The 17,921-nt window shown below is 31.6% G+C and overlaps 1 protein-coding gene across 1 annotated transcript; it reads left to right on the plus strand.

Annotated features, from left to right (window-relative positions):
• Nucleotides 1-8,360: 8,360 nt before the first annotated feature.
• LOC123194423 (transcription factor MYB1-like) lies at nt 8,361-9,924 on the plus strand. Its single transcript, XM_044607612.1, has 3 exons — nt 8,361-8,662; nt 8,748-8,877; nt 8,957-9,924. Exons 1-3 carry the CDS (start codon nt 8,533-8,535, stop codon nt 9,543-9,545), a joined length of 849 nt encoding a protein of 282 aa, XP_044463547.1. The 5' UTR covers nt 8,361-8,532; the 3' UTR covers nt 9,546-9,924.
• The last annotated feature ends 7,997 nt before the right edge of the window (nt 9,925-17,921 follow it).

Raw genomic sequence — 17,921 nt, forward strand, 5'->3', positions numbered from 1 at the left:
TACACTAAACTGGTTGGCATCCAAATTTGTGGATAAGACTCTACATGAATTGTGGAATGAGTGAAAGCCTAATTTGGTTTATTTAAAGATTTGAGGTTATGATGCTTATGTCAATAAATTGGCAAGTAAGTTAGACTCTAAATCTAATTAGTATGTTTTTGTGTGGTATCCTAAGGAAATGAAATGTTATATTCAATTAAGGTAGACTCTACTTCTACGTTTTAATCTTGATGAAATATTAGTATGATGAATGGATTGAATTGTATGATTACAATACCATTAAAAGGTCTATCTATAAGATAAAACTGAGATCTATACATTATGAGTTTATAGTTATGTCTTTTGAATTAACGAATACATTTGAAATTTTTATGGACTTAATGAACAAAGTTTTCTAGGATATTTTGGATAAGTTTATGGTGGTGCTTATTGATGATATTTTAGTCTATTTAAAGACATGGGAAAAATAATAAGAGCATTTGTGATTTGTGTTACAAAAATTGAGGGAAAGACAATTGTATACCAAGTTCTCTAAGTGTAAGTGTTTGTTAAACTGAGTACCCTTTTAGGTCATGTAGTCATCGTTGAAGGTATTTTGGTGGATCCAAGTAATATTAAAGCAATTCTAGATTAGTAGAGCCCAAGAATACTAGAATAAGTAAATAGTTTTATGGGTTTAGGAGGGTATTACAAAAAGTTTTTTTAGGATTTTGCAAGGTTGGCAAGACCACTGCACAACTCTTATCAAGGACACCTCTTCCAATTGAAAAAAAAAAATCATATGAAGAGAGTTTCTAAGACTTGAAAAGGTGATTGACTACAACTTTCATCTGGACATTATCAAATGATGGTGTGGAGTTTGATATTTATGTTGATGCTTCATATAATGGACTTAAGGTAGTACTCTAATGTAGAAAGGTAAAATCATAGTCTATGCCTCAAGACAACTCAAACAATATGAAACAAGATACCCCAAACACAATCTAGAGCTAGCAACAGTAATGTTGGCCTTGAAGATATGAAAATACTATATATATAGGGTTAAATGTTATATTTACATAAATCATAAGAATTTAAAATGTTTTTTCACCTATAAAGAGTTACAATTGAAGTAATGATGGTTGGTTGGACCTAGTGAAAGATTACAATTGTGAGATTAGATACCACCTAAGCAAAGACTAGATGCCTTGAGCAGAAAAATCACCTTATCACATATTTTAGCTCATGAAAAGTTGTTGTAAGAGATTTTTAAGGAGCATATTAGGTTAGTGATTGGTGCTTTGGCAAGACTAGAGGTCAATTCATGTTGTTGGAGAAGATCAAGGATAAGTAATGTAACACCTATAAGTATATTCTAGGATAAAATAGTTTTTTCTCATATAGGCTTGACTTGGGTTGACTGCAACTTATGATTAGATTCAAATTAAATAAGAAATATTTAATTTTAGTTTATGTACGGTTGTACATTTGAGCATGTCCCTGCATATAGCTTTTCATGTCAACAGATTAGATAAGAGTCACGTATACAAATTTCAAATGAAACACATGATCTAATATGAGGATGTATGTTCATGCATGCAATTATGGAATTTGCCTTTAAATGTGATACAATATTGCACGATTTAAAGATTTATCTCATACAATCAGTGTGCATTCCCCATTCGTTTAAAGAGAGATAAATTGTTATTGAGGGAGGAAGTTTGATGAATTGTTTTTCCAGAGATGGGAAAAAGGAGAAAAGTGAAGAGAGAGAAGGGACTTTGGAGACCAAGTAAATAGGAACTTTTTTGGATTTCTTTAGCATGATTTTGTGACATTATTGCATATAGTTTAATAGGATTTTGATCGGAATGTTTGATGATGATTATAGATTGCATGTTTAGGGTTATGTATGTAATTATATGTTTTAAATGTGTTTTAATCATGATTGGAGATAACTGAGACCCAGGTTCAACTGTTGGTAATCACAAATATTATTACTTAAAAAAAACGATTGGAATAATCGAAGGTTAGATATAAATACGTGATTCTTGATTTTCAAATTGCTTATGGATATGTGTTTGGAATTATTGAGCAGATGGTTGACTATTGGATGAGTAAAGAATGAATTGGTGCATAAACCTTGTATTATAAGGATTGGTTATGTGTTGAATAGTGATCCACATGTTTGAGACTTAATTTTATGCATATAGGGAACTAGAAAAATGCTAGGATAGACGTTGAATTGATGGAGTGTTCTAGAATTAAAATTAGACCTTAAAACATCATAGAATAGGTTTTTCAGATGCCATGTTCGATTGTACTTAGAATAGTCATGATTGTGACATGCTTGGAAATTACATTTTCGTATGTCATGTACACCTGTGCACGTGATCGTGTATGTCGTACGTGGCTTATAATATTTTCTGTTAAATGTTAAATGGATGTAAAGAGATTTTGCACGCTTATTACTTTAATTAGGAAGGGGAGTATGCTCGTGCATCAAGACACACATCTATACTTAGACTGAATTACCAATTACCTTAAGGCTTCGTGTACCATTGTAAAAGAGAAGAGCAATCGTACATAAAGGAGGATGTATGGCATACACTTGAGCATGTGCGTCTGGATATCTATAGAATAAACATAAGCCATGCATTCAAGGCTAATGCATGACTGTACACTTGATAGTATACAATCATACATAGTAGAAACAAAATGTTAAAAATTTTAAGGAAGAAGTGAAGTTTATGAATCTTGAGAACTTAGGTTACATAATGAACTCTATAGCCATAAAACATTGCCTCGAAAGTTTAATTTATGAAAGGATACGGTATTAGACTAAGGTGAAAGTTGTTTCAAGCTCATAGTTAGGTAGCTCGAGATTGCATGCATGCATACCATGACAATACCCTAGTTAGTCTACCATGTGACGAGTTCACTAGTATGAGGCATTAGGATCGTTATAAAGGGGTACTTGTGAGATAATTTATACACCAGTTGTAGTACAACACTGCTTGTAATAGGGCATTGTGGTTCATAGTAGGATTTGATTACCTGCGGTAAGGTGTGGTAAGTCGTAGTAGGCTTGAGTCATAGATGCAATCCAATAGTTGGTGTAAGGAATGGATTATATAGTAAACATGCTTACGTAGCCAAGGTGTATAATCTCTATATCAACTTAGTTTTTAAGGCAAGTTTAGGGGTCTAAAGTAGGTCTTAAGTTACAATTAAGTATGAAAACGTTTATGTAATCAATAGTTGGAGTATATAGAGTACTCTCGATGATCAAGCTACGGTGAATTGAGTCAAAGTGCAAAATAATAATTATGAAAATGTATAAGATATGCTCCTACTTAACAAATGATTATCACTCACATTTTTACTTATATATTTTTGCAGTGATTGTAACAACTACAATGTTAAGAGATCAGCTGATGTTAAAGGTGTCATGTTATATTGACCTCAACTCGCCCATTGAGTTGGTAGGCTATGTTGGGCCAAGGATTGCTACAGCGCATGCCTTATGGGTCAAGCGGTCGTGTCATGCCTGGCCAAGGCTTATGGGCTTTTAGAGGGCTAACCTGATAATTTAATAATGAAATGTTTTTTAATTAAATAATTAAATATTACTAATTTATATTCACTTTCAAATTAATAGAACCAATGATAGTACCTTAAAAACTTTATTGATAATCTCTTACTTATGGTTGAAAAATATTGTGGTTACATGATTAGAAAAAAATCAAACATGATACAAATCAATTCATTTATATAACATATAAGTTATAATTCTTATTGATATAATTTTTATTCATCTTCAACATCTAAATTCTTAAAATCTTTAAATATATCTTCAGCTATCCGATTTTGCGATTTGAATTCAACAATCACACAATCTTTCATACACATTATTGTCTCAACTATATAAAGGTGTATGTTGGACCATCTGTCATTCAACATGCATTCATCAACACTAAAAGCTAAGTTTGATACTCTAGTAAACATCGGAGGTGTTAATATTCTGTGTGCCTTGACATAAAGCACAAGATAAATGACTTGATTTTCTTTCCACCATGCTAGAATATTGAATGCGTCGTCTTTTTTATTCATTATTTTTGGATAGTTATTAATATTAATATAATTATAAAACTTACTATAATTTGAACTTTAATGTACCGATTGCTTATCTTTACACAAGATAGACCATAAACGCGACTTAAATCTGAATGAACCACCTAAACATACTTTGGTTTGGGAGTTTGTAATGCCCTATCATATTTATTTTCATAAATATTATACTTTTCAGGTAACAATTCTTGAAATCTTATATTTATAAGATAAACGTTTTAACAAGTTTTTACTTATAATTTTTAATAAATTTTGTACTTATGATAATTTGTTTTGCAATAACTTGAAATACATTATGTTGCCTATATTTTTTAAAAATATCACTAATTTTTATCATAGAATATGAAATTAAATAGGTGGTGGGATAATATACACTGAAGCATTAATCAGTGGTCGTTTTCATTAGCTCTAACATGATCATTAGAGCATTAGCAATGTCCTAATCATACTCGCTCAAGAAAATTGAGTTCCCGAAATCTTTTGGTTGTGTATTGAAAATTGAGTTATTACTATTTCATACCTTTTACATGTTTTTAACATGAGATTTATTGAATTCCACCTAGTTTTAACATTAGTTTTCAATTTTTTTAATCTCGTTTGTTTACAAATTTGATGACATATTTGTATGCATCATGAGACTGACGAAATATAAGCAATGATATGTCTAATTCTTCCTATTTGATTTTTAGCTAAACTTAAGCCATCTTGAACTATTAAATTCATGACATGATATACACACCTAAAATGAGATAATCTTCCAGCAAATGATAAACTTAGATAATTTATTATTAATTCAACTACTCTATAATTATTTTTGGCATTACCTAATATAATTGTAAGAATAGAGTTATTAATTTTATATTCTTTAAAAATATTTTTTAATATTTGATAAATAGTAACACCATAACGAGGATATTGTAGTGACCTAACTGTAATAATTTTTTTACATAATTATCAATCAAAATTAATGTAATCAACAGTTGCGCAAAGATATGTTAGGTCCTGATTAGAAGCAGTCTATAAATAAGAAGTAATAAAAATAACATCATTAAAATTAGATAATTCTATTATAATTTTTAATTTCATCGGTTCATAATTTCTAAGGATATTAAACTTAAGTATGGACCTAGTAATTTCTTTAAATGTTGGTTGAACGTTGTGTTGCATTATCTATTCTAAAATTTTATTTTCAATACATATAAAAGGTTGGCTAGAAGCAACAATATACTAGGCCATAAAATTGCACATTTTCTTTTAATTATAGGTGAAGTTTGTCATTTTTCAACCACTTGGATTACTTGTTGTAAGGGAGTCACTAATCGATCGTGATTTGGTGAAAGCAATTTGTTGTTACTCTTTCAAGTGGTGTGAAATTTGTTTACAATATTCATAAATATGACGACAAAGATGATCAGTGTCTCCCAAACTGACACATGTTAAATAGGAACCTTAGTGTTTACATAGTACTTATTGAATTAATTTGCTTTTGATCACCTCTTTGATTTGATCGAAGTGCTCCCACATTGTTGATTTATGTTTTCTTTTTTTCTTTACCAATGGTGTCATACTTTCACATGTTGGTGCTCCAAATGCATCATTGACAACATATTGAATTTCATCACTTTCAAATTATTCAAATGGATTGAACTCATGTGAGCTTGAATTCATTTTGTAATTTTCTATTAAATGAAAAATAATGATAAAAAAAGTAAAACAAATGGAAATTAAGTTGTTAAACAAAATTAAAAATTGATTGAAAGAGTTTGATATTGAGACAAACGACCGTTGGCCAGACTAGTAATTGTTGGCTTCCAACAGTGGGTACAAAACAACCCATTTTCTTTTTTTAATTTTTAATTTTTTTGGCCCGCTATAATAGCAGGCTATGCCTTCTAAGAGTCGTGCCAAAGTAAGGGCCCTAACTAGGCCTTGGGCTAGCTCGGACCCCTTACCATGTCTAGCTAGTGTGAGTTGTGTACGGGGTCGATCATCAATTATATGTTATATTTTATGTATTTGGACCTTTAGAAACTTATGTGATGTAACAACGCTTTCTCAATTTGAGAGAGTTATGTTTCATGTTGTGGATGATAGTTTTATTGTTATTTGACATTGTTTGACTATTTTTGCATATTTATTTAATGAAGGCTATTTTGGTCATTATCATTTTTACGTGTGAGTTGTTCAATTTCAAGTGAATGCATGTTTTAATAACCAATTTAAGTGACTTTTCTCTAGAGAACAATACATTTAGAGAGGAGTATTATAAGTTGGTATCAAAACATATTTGAAGGTGCAAGACCATAGCTCTTCATGGTTTGAGATGGACATCCCCTCCCCAAATCCTAGCATTTTTCCTTTTTTAAATTTATGAAGGTTTGTATAAACATATATATATAATTTCAAAATAAAACAGGAACTTATAATGAAAACAAATTTGGACACAACTAATAATGTGATATCATATAATTGATAATTTTAAAATAAAGATAAACTCAATCAAATAATTATATATTATTATTAGTACTCAAATTAGTATTCATTAGATATAATTAAGGTATGTTGTTATATAAATTTAAAATTTTTATTCATAAATTTAATTTTTGAAATCAGATTTAATGTATGAAAAATTAACAAATAAATGGTGGGTTTAGGAACAGCATACAGTGATGCAATTAACATACAATTGACAAGGCCAGCCTGCAAGTTGTCCACTGCCAATGGAGAAGGCAAAAATATATGATGGGGTTATAATTAAATAAGAATGGCAGAAGAGATCTTCACCCTGATAAACCCAGAGACATTACTACAAATGCTTATCAATTTCCATTTTACATTTTTGAGTGATGCATATTTATGGCTTGCATGTGTCAGAGCAACAGTAGGTAAGGAATTTCTTATATAGAATAAAAGCAAAGCTTATCCATATATAAAATGCCATACTCTGAAACAGAAGAGTTCAGAGATCTGCCTACCAACATTTATATTATTAAATGTTTTTGCTGAAACTTATTAATTTTTTTGTCAGAGACAAGAGTAAACTGGTACGTTTGTAAGCTGGTACAGCTAACTGCGCGCTTATGCATAAGGTCAATAGTCAATAGTAAGTTGTCTGGGAAATATTTGATTTTGAAATATTTAATAAAAATACAAGTTGTCCATTTTATAATTGTAGCTCATACCACTCTCTTCGTCTCGCAGATTTTGCTTTCGAACGTAAAATAGTTGGTGACAAAAAATCTTACTGGCAACTTCGCAGGCAAGACTAAAGAGTAATTTGCTTTACAAACTTACTAAAGAGGACTTTCAAATTTAATGATTCATTAATTAAATTTAATAAATACTTATTTAAACTGAAGAATACTTATTTAATAAATATAATAATTTATCAAATACATTAATCCTTGAAAAATTATAAAATTTTGTAATATTTTAATGAAGAATACTTATATAAGTCATACCATTAAACTGACTGCACTAAATAAAAGAAAACATTGAGTCTAGTTTACAGCTCTAGGGCCAATGGACTAGTTTCAAAGTCATATCCTTTGACTTGATTTCTCCCCCCATGCCACTAAGCTACCCATGGGAGCTATAAGATTTAGTTGTAGGAATTTTACTTGGAGGTTTTGTTATCAAGTGTTTTTTTTTTAAATTATTCAAAGCTTGGAAAACTCAGCGTAGGAGGCTGAACTAATAGATTGGCTTTGCTGCTTCAGTGATAACTAGATCGACGCCACAATTGAATTGATTTTGATATCGACATGCACAAGTGGAACGATTATTGAAACATTTGTCCCCTTCTTTTCAACTATAGGGAGTGTGAGGTCGCAGTCGCACAACCAACTTTCGTAGCCCACCGGGAACGTTAGTTTAGCGGTTGAAAATGAAAAAAACAATGACTTGAATGGTAGACAAATATATATATAACTATCAATACAAAAAAGGAAAAAGCTTATCTATATCGTTTAATATGATGATATGTGATTAGATTATTTTAAAAAAAAAAATAAAAATTCATATCATTCGTTCATATACTATCATATTAAATTAGATAAATAATATTATCCAAAGATAGAATAATTACAACCACATATACATAAGGTAAGACCCGTTTTTGGTTCACACACTTCAATTTTCAGTAGTCAGTTACCGAAGTAGGTCCTTTTCAATCCACATGCACTTGAATCACGTTCGGGAATAATTGCATTTTATACGTTAAAATAAAAATCCAGCATGCTGGTTTTTATATTTATGCTTTTTTATTGGTGCAGGTAGCCAACCCATATGTAAATAACATTAATTAATTTAAAAGGGAATAAATGAAGGCGTCTATAAGAATTGTTAGGCATCTAAAGTGGAGAAGATGAGAAACAATTACAAACTTTATAAAGAGGGAGCGAATACAAAGTGAGAGTTGCAATGAGAAGGAGTCCTTGCAGCTCTAAAGGACTAAATAGAAAAGCTTGGACAGCCACTGAAGACAAAATGCTCACTGAATACATTAAGGCTCATGGTGAAGGCAACTGGAGAAACATTTCCAAAGAGGCTGGTCAGAGAGACAATTCATTAAGTAGGCAGGCGGGCTGGTTTCTTTTAAGATGAATGATTAAAGGCTGATTGGTTTTCTCATGCAGGTCTTAAGAGATGTGGGAGGAGTTGCAGGCTTCGGTGGCTGAATTATTTGAGGCCTGATATCAAAAGAGGTAATTTAACTGAAGATGAAGAAGATCTCATCGTCAGACTCCACAGACTTTTAGGCAACAGGTTATTTATGTCTATTTTCCACGTTTTCGTACACAGCGATTAGTATAAGTTGGAGGGTTTACTTAATTTGTGTATGCAGATGGTCTCTTATAGCAGGGAGACTTCCAGGGCGAACAGACAATGAAATTAAAAATTACTGGAACACCAGATTGTCAAAGAGGGCACAGCCAAAACAACAAAACCATTCAAAAATTGAGACGAAATCTGTGGTCACAACAGTTAACGAGGCCCCTTGCTCGGGTGATATCCGGTCCAAGGAGGGGCGATGCAGCCGTAATTTGGTGACTTTACAGCAACAAGATAAAACTGAAAATCGTAATGCAGTTGAGGCCTCATCCATGGCTGCAGAATCTGAGTCTAATGAAGGCTCATTTTCATTCCTATCCAAAGAAGAAAATTCCTCCGATTATATGATAGATTTTGATTGGGGGGATATAAACCTTTCAGAAATTCTTGTTTCCAGATTCAACATGATTAGTGATTTTGATGATATTGGTACTATGGATAATGTAACAGAAGGAACAATGATTAAGAATGAAAGCGAGGCCAAAGTAGCAGGTGAGGCATTTCTAGTAAATGAGAAAATGGTAGAGATTGGGAACGATGACAGCGATTGTTTTGAAGCTAAGAAGGAATCAGATTTTGGATCTCTGGGTTCATTTTACTAATCTTTTGAGGAATATTTATTGTTCTAGTTTATTATTTTATATTCTTGGCATCATTATTTGGCCAAGTCTCGTGTCATAGTAATATTAGTGTTATTCCGTGAAGACTCATCGTCATCATAATTTGTCTGAGTCTAGATTAATTATATACATGCATGAATCTCAGTCTCAATCTCATCGATCAAATGCCAGTTGTGCCTCCATCTTGGTCGTGCCTGTGGTGTCTCCTTTTTAGTTTTGTTATTTGTTTTGTTCCATTGTACTCAGGACACCACTGCTTAGGTGGGCCGTCGCTTACGCTGCTTCGTCATTCATGTGTTACGATTGTACGCCTATTTAAAGGCTTCAGCAAGTGAATAAATGCAGATCATATGTCCCTGTACTTGTTATATTGTGTATTGCATCAATGAGTTATTTCCATTTTTTCAAAATAGCTCATAAGCAAGGAGCTTACATGGAAGGATGAGGCCTGAGACGAGGATCCAGGGAAGGAGATCACATTAGTTTCGTATCAGAGATAGGCAGCACCAACTGATTGTTAAAGGATTAATTTTCCCTCTCTCTCTTATCTGTTTTCTATCTCTTATCTCTTATCTCCTATCTCTCAATTTCTCATCTCTTTATTATTATTGTCTTTATCTGTATGTATTTTTATCTTAACAGCTATACTCTTTGTATTATTCATTCACAAATCATTTTGTAATTCAAACATGACATCAGAGCGATAAATTGATCTTGTTTGTCTTTTTTTATTTTTTTTAACTTTGGCTCTTCATATCAAATTCAACCTCTTCTTTTACAAGTAATAAACCTATGTTGATTGCACCAAACAATCCCACCACAACTTTATCGATACCCATATCTACTAGCCATGCTTTCTCCATAAAACTCAACCCCATAAATTATTTTGTGTGGAAAACACAATTCATGTCAAAACCTTACAGGTTTCATTGATGGTACCAAAATTGCCCCACCACAAACACTTCCTTCAAACACTGAGTTACAAGATCAAGTTGTTAATCCAACGTATACTAGCTAGTTCCAAAGAGATCAACTTCTCTTATCATAGTTGTCTTCTTCCCTAATTGAGGAAGTTTTCCATACATAATAGGTTTTGACAGCTTATACAAATTATTGACTGCATTAACAAATGCATTTGGGTCAAAATGTGGATACCAAAATCACATTGTGGACAGGTGTAGGAGGAGGTATACTCAAGCAAGTTACAAATTCCTAATGAAATAACATAGCGTGAGAAAATTATTCATCTATGCCACAGGTCTATATTCTTCTCCAATGCCATAACCTATGTATTCTCACATGCCATCTGGACATAGGTGCTACCCATCATCTCACACCCAATATGGCAAATTTTAGTATGACAAAGGAATACTATGAAGAGGACCAATTCAGGTTGGTAATGGACAAGGATTACAATGTTAGAAATTTTCTGATATGGGCTAATATTAATTATGATTTTGATTTAATAAAACCGGATAATTAAATAGTTCAATAACAGTTTATAGATGAGTTTAAGTAATCAATCATATTAGATTTATTTTATAGAACATAATAAAATAAATTATTCAATTATAATCTCAAGATCTACGCATAGATTAAAAATACTGAATTAAACTTTAGGGTTTTAGAAATACCCGGATCTTTATGCAATTTGAAATTGAAAAACCTATTGAAATCACGTGAAATTATCTGTCAAGATCACCTCTCGATGTAACTTGGTCTTTTACTCTAGAAACCTTCCTGAATAACAGCTTTGAATAGGTAAGTTATACTGTATTTATTCTGCATTAGGTTTTGGAGCAGAGACTTAGCAAATTTATAGTAGATTAATTGACCCCATATCAAGGTCTAATAAACCTTAAGACTCACACTTGTGCTGTCCACTTAGATCATAACCTTTAAATGTATTAGGTTTATCTTTATTGATAACTTAAGCTCATCTATAAACTACTATTGGACTGTTCAATTAGGATTACAAATCTTACATCTAGGTAAAATTGTCTATTCTAATTTAAATAAGAATTTTGTTTTGAAGGATGTGTTATTAGTTCCAAAAATAAAAAAGTCTTTACTCTCAGTCCAAAAATTTACTAATAACAATTTTTGTTATTTTGAATTTTGGTCTTCTCATTTTTTAATAAAGGACCAAGTGACCAAGGAAATGTTGTTGCAAGGATCGAGTAAAAATGGCTTGTATGTGCTTCCACCTTTTTTGAAACAAGCTATAGTTGGTGAAAGAATTCCCTTCTAAACTTGGCATGCACGATTTGGCCATCCTCATCAACAAACTATCTCGAGCATTATCAATAATAATAACTTGTCTAGTACTTTGTCCAAGTTTAGTTTTTGTTCTTCCTATCATTTAGGGAAAATGTCTAATTAAATTTGCCCTTTGTTTTTCATAAAAGTAAGGTGCCATTTGAGTTAGTCAATTCAGATGTTTGGGGTCCAACACCTAAATAGTCTATTTTAGGATTCAAATACTTTGTGTTATTGGATGATGATTTTACAAGATATTCTTGGATTTATTTTTTGAAAAATAAAAGCAAAGTTCCAAATATTTTTCTTAACTTTGAAGCCGTGGTTTTACGTCAATTTAATTTGAAAATTAAAAATTTTTAATTTGATTTTGGGGGTGAATATCAAAAGTTAAACTCATATTTTAATAAAAATGGGATTATTCATCATTATCTTGTCATATACTCATGAACAAAATGGTGTTGTTGAACATAAAATAATATGTGTAGTTGACACTAGTTTAACAAGCATCGGTCATGCTAATATTCCTTTGAAACATTGGTCTTATGCTTTTACTATAAGTATGTCTTTAATTAATTGTTTACCTACTCCTATACTAAAAAATAAGTGTCCTTTTAAATTTTGCTCAAAGAAAATTGAAATGTGAAAATTTTAAGATTTTTGATTGTGTTATATATCATTTTCTTAGACCATATAATAAACATAAGTTTGACTATAGGAGTAAATTATGTCTTAACTTAAGACTCTCTTTCTCACACAATGGTCATTTTTGTTTAGATATCTCTACTGGTTGACTTTATATAGCAAAGTATGTTAAATTTGATTAGCAACTTTTTCCTTTTGTTGAGACAAATCCGATGCAGATAAACGTTCAAGGGGATTTGGACACCAATCCATGGCTAACTTTATCCATTACCAGTCTATTGCACTCTAATACCATTTCAAGTATGACTTTACCATCATATCATAATTCTAAAAGTCTTACTCTGCTTTTATCACCTAACTCCAATACTTCCTCATCTTACTCAATCTATAATCCTTTTCCACCCTTATCAACATAACTTGATAAAGCCTTAGTTGTTCCTGTTCATCAAATTCTATCCTCATCACAAATTGGCATCAATCTAGTAGTTAACCTATCTAAATTTAAGTCTCCTATAATTGTTACCTCTCCACATGAACTATTGATTCCTCCACCTAAACGTACACACCTCATGAAACTTAGAGAAAGCACAGTGCAAACATTGCTTCCATAATTTTTTCAAAACCTAATTTCTTAACTCAAGAACCATTGACATATTCTTAAGCAGAACCATTGACATATTCTTAAGCAAAACCTTATAAAGAATGAAAGTGTGTTATGAATGAAGAAATATGTGCTCTTATATCTAATCAAATTTGGGTTTTCATTCCAAGACCAAAAAATAAAACTGTGGTAGGTAATAAATAGGTATTTAGAATTAATAAAAATGTGGATGGATCAATTAATTGCTACAAAGCACACTCGGTTGCCAAAGGATACTCTCAACAATAGGAAGTTGATTATAGTGAGACTTTAACCCTATGATCAAAGCATGAATGGGCTATGCATCAACTTGACATATCTAATGCCTTCTTGTATGGTTTTCTTACATATGAAGTCTATATAGAGTAACCTTAAGGTTTCAAAGACAAGAATCACCTAACCTTTGTTTGCAAATTGCAATGCTCCATTTATGGTCTTTAGCAAGCCCCTCATACTTGGTTTCAAGGATTGAGTTCCTATCTCATAGGGGTTGGTTTTGTTCCATCAAAATCAGACATATCCTTATTTATTTTTTATGATGGCGTTAAAAAAATTTTGTTCTTTGTTATGTTGATGATCTCATTATTATAAGTTCCTTGTGTACTTTTATTGATAAAATGATTATGATATGGAAAGAGTGTTTCCTGTTCATGGCGTAGGCTCTGTACATTTTTTCCTTAGAATTAAAGTCACATATCTATCTAGTGGATTGATTTTAAGTCAACATAATTATGTTTGTGATTTCTTCAATGAACGAGTTTATCTAATGTGAAAGTATGTGCAACTCCTATGACTACTATACCATCATTGCCTAAAGAATCTGATATGTCATTTTCCAATGGTGATAAGTATAGGCAAGTCATAGGTGTTTTGTAATAACTTAACATGACTCAACCTGATACTGCCTTTTCAATAAACAAACTTTGTTAATTCATGCATAACCCAACTAATGTTCATTGGAAGGCTATGAAAAGGCTTACGATACTTGAAAGGGACATCATCCTATGGCATTTTTTTTTTAGGACCCTTTACTTCATTTGCATTGTTTTAGTGATAATGATTGGGCTAGTTGCCTTGATGGTTGAAGATCCACCAATGGTTATGGTATTTATCTTAGTAAGTCTTTTATCTTCTAAATGTCCAAAAAGCAACAAAGGCAAGATCCTCTATAGAGAGTAAATATAAAGCGATTACAAATGCAACAACTAGATTGCTTTGGATAAAAACTCTCCTCAAAGAACTTGGTACTGCATATAATCAAGTTCCTACTTTTTAGTGTGACAATTTAGAAGCTATTTTTCTTACTTGTAATCCTATCTTTTATGCACGCATAAAGCATATTGAAGTTGATTACCACTTTGTGTGCGAACAAATTTCCAATGGTTGTCTGCGAGTTTAATTCATCTCTACACATGATTAACTAGCAGATATTTATACCAAGTCCTTGCCTTCAACTCGTTTTGCCTTTCTTCAAGACAAGATGTGACGTCGACCCTATGCAAGGACTTGAGGGGAAGTGTTAAAGGATTAATTTTCTCTCTATCTTTTATCTCTTTTCTCTTAAACTCTCATCTCTTTCTTATTATTATCTTTAGCTATACATATCTTTATCTTCATTTGCAAACTAGTATAAATAGCACTATACTCTTTGTATCATTTTTTCAATATATAATACATTTTTCCACAAATCATTTTATAGTTCAAACAAGGATGACTTGTGGAATTCTTACATTGACTGGAGTAGTAATTTGTTGAGTTTGAGCATAGAGCTAGTACATGTAATGAAACAAATAGGGGAAAGGACTCGACCACTAGGCTTTAATCTACTAGGAGAAGTGTAAAAAAAAAAATGGCAACAAGTGGGAGTAGTGAAAATTTTCTTTCAAAGTTTGACAACTTAGAGGATTCCACTATTCAAATCACCTTAGTGAACCATTTTTTAACATTTTAGGACACTATATCAGAAGATGAAATTTGAATAGTGTCTTAACATATGGAAGGCAACATTCAGTTGTGGTTCCAATGATTCCATCATACTAACATAAACTTAACATGATAGGAGTCAGAAAGAAAAACTCCTCAAAAAGATATGAAATTTCTATTTAGTTTGCATAATCGCTTCAAATTGGATAACCAGAGCAAATTACTCAACTTTACAATTTGACTTGGTTTAATTTATAAAATAGTTTGATTTGAGCTGATAAATTTTAGGAAAACGATTTATAATTTGGGTTACGATTTGGATGGTTTCTAAATTAAATCAAACCATAAACCATATATTTTTTTTAAATATATATGGGCTAAATGACTATTTCCTACCTTTTAAATTTGGAAAAAAAAATCATTTCCTCACTCATATGTTAAATTTATTAAAAAATTTGTAATTTTTTAATTATAAAATGGTTGAATAAACAAAAATGCCCTCAAGCTAAATAACATTTTGTTCCTAAAATTTTATTAAATAATTTTTTGTATCCTTAATTTATATTAATTTAAATTAAAAATAGAAAAAAATATAAGTACAAATATAAATAGGGGTGTCAAAGACGCATAATCATATATTTGGAGGTTTTTTGTAATTTTTGAAAATTTTAGAGGTGTTAATGATTTTTAAGGGTTGTTGGAAGTTTGAAAAAAGTTTGAGGGTGCTTTTAAAATTTTTAAAATTTTAGTATGTGTTTCAGTAGTTTCAAAAATGATGTTACACCCTTAAAAAATTGAATATAATGCAACAAATTAGGAGTTATATCACTTATTTTTTATATTTATCTTGTCATTTTTTTTATCTACATGTTTATTGTTTATATATTTTATGGGCCAAACGACTATTTCCCACCCAAGGTATGCTGCAATCTCAAATTTTCACCCTTTAACTATAGAAACATCAAAACACCACCTATGAGCGGTTAAATTTAACAAACCCTAACTTTAGAAAATTTAATCTCATTTCCCCCCTAAAAGTTTAAAAATTAACATTTTTTTCCTAAGCTTAGTTTGAAAAGATTGCATTCCCCCCCTCTAAGGTTTAGTTTCCAAATCCTTTCACTTTCTCCGACGCCATCGCCGGCGTCTCTCCCTCCTGATGGTTTCTCTTCTACCGACGACCCCTCTCAACTTCACCCCAACCTATCCAGTGCAGAGAGACGTCGTTTGGAAGAGAAATCGTCTTCCCAGATGATGAAGATGAGATCGATCGATCTCGTCTTCGTCGTCGTCTCGTCTTCGTCTGGGAAGATGATCGTCTTTCATGGCTTCTCCGACGCCAATCGGGTGTCCAAATTGGAGGAAAGAGATCGCAGAAGGAGAGGATGCTTCGGGAGGGAGAGGTCATCGGCAATGGAGCCAGAGATGTCACCAGAGATTTTAAAATGAAACCCTAGGGTGAAACTGTGATTTTTTAAAACTTAGGCTAAGAGAAAATTTTAGTTTTTAAAGTTTAGGGAGGCAAAAGTAGATTCTATTTTAGTTTATTTTTAATATTATAGAGAAAATAACGATTCTACTCTTACCACCGTTAATTTTAACTACTCATAGGTAGGTATTTTGTATTTTGTGTTTTCATAGTTAAAGAGTGGAAACTTGAGATTACAACATACCTTGGGTAGGAAATAGTCGTTTGGCCTATTTTATGTTCATTCTATATGTTTATTTCATTTTCTAAATAAATATAATTCAATATTTTTTGTTAAATAAAAAATATTTGGAAATGTAACAATTCTTGGTCTAGTAACTCAGTCTATGTTAAGATATCATTTATTTTAGACATACAATCTATTATGGTTTTGTTTTTAGACTTTACAACTCAAAATGCATTATAAGAGTTTAAAGAGTTCACAGACTATTTAACCAATCAAATCTTTTCACACTTAACTGATGTGGGATACACAGATAGAATACAAATAGACCTAGTATCTCTCTTATATTTTACCAATGTAGGATTTGTCTAAAGGTATTATAAGAAAAAAATTATTTTTAATTAGTTCAAACAATAATCCAAACCAAACCAAACCATATTTTTTTCAATTTGGTTTGGTTTGAAACCAAAAATGGTTTGGTTTGGTTAGGAATTTTCTCAAACCATTTTTTTAATTTGGTTTTAAAAAGTTATTTAATCTATATCATGGACACCCTTTTTGGTCTATGAGAATGCTTCAACTTAACCTGTGTAAATTAAAACAAACAAGGACTTTGTAAGAGTATTAGACACAGTTTGATCATTTGTTTGCCAAAACGGAGACTCTATCTAATACTTGAGAAGTGAGTGTTTCCTTTAATTGACACGGCTTTTGCTGGTTGATATGGAAGCCCAACATCCACCCAACCTTATGGAAGTTACTGGTTTGGCAAGGATGTTTGACAATCGATCAAGTAAGGAAACAAGTCAACATGTAGGAAGAATAACCTAAGCATGTGCAAGACTATTACTGACCTAAATCAAGGTAGCTTTAATAGTTCAATGAACATCACAAACCCACCATTGAATACATTGGCCTTTATTGTTTGACAATTTACCTTGGTTGAGTTACAAGAATAGCACCACCAAGGTCTTTGCTTCCATTGCAACGAACACTTCACTATTCTAAACAACAGTAAAAAGTTCTTCATCAAGCTTGAGCAAGATGATGTAATAGCCTAAGACAACCCAAAATAGATTTGACATTTATCTACACTAAAGACAGACATTAAACTTTGGAAATTTCTCTCTATGTGTTGGCCAAAGTTTCCATGTTACAAACCATGTCAGTCCAAACCAATGTTGTTGGGTTGAGTATTACCTTATTGATAGATTCCAATTCCACCTATAATTTTTTTTT

Source organism: Mangifera indica, chromosome 13 (genome assembly GCF_011075055.1).
Source record: "Mangifera indica cultivar Alphonso chromosome 13, CATAS_Mindica_2.1, whole genome shotgun sequence".
Classification (NCBI taxonomy): Eukaryota; Viridiplantae; Streptophyta; class Magnoliopsida; order Sapindales; family Anacardiaceae; genus Mangifera; species Mangifera indica.

Coding starts and splice junctions, on each gene's coding strand:
- LOC123194423 (XM_044607612.1), top strand. CDS start 8,533: ATGAGAAGGAGTCCTTGCAGCTCTAAAGGACTAAATAGAAAAGCTTGG. Junction 8,663..8,747: donor AAACATTTCCAAAGAGGCTG/GTCAGAGAGACA, acceptor TTTCTCATGCAG/GTCTTAAGAGATGTGGGAGG. Junction 8,878..8,956: donor CACAGACTTTTAGGCAACAG/GTTATTTATGTC, acceptor TTGTGTATGCAG/ATGGTCTCTTATAGCAGGGA.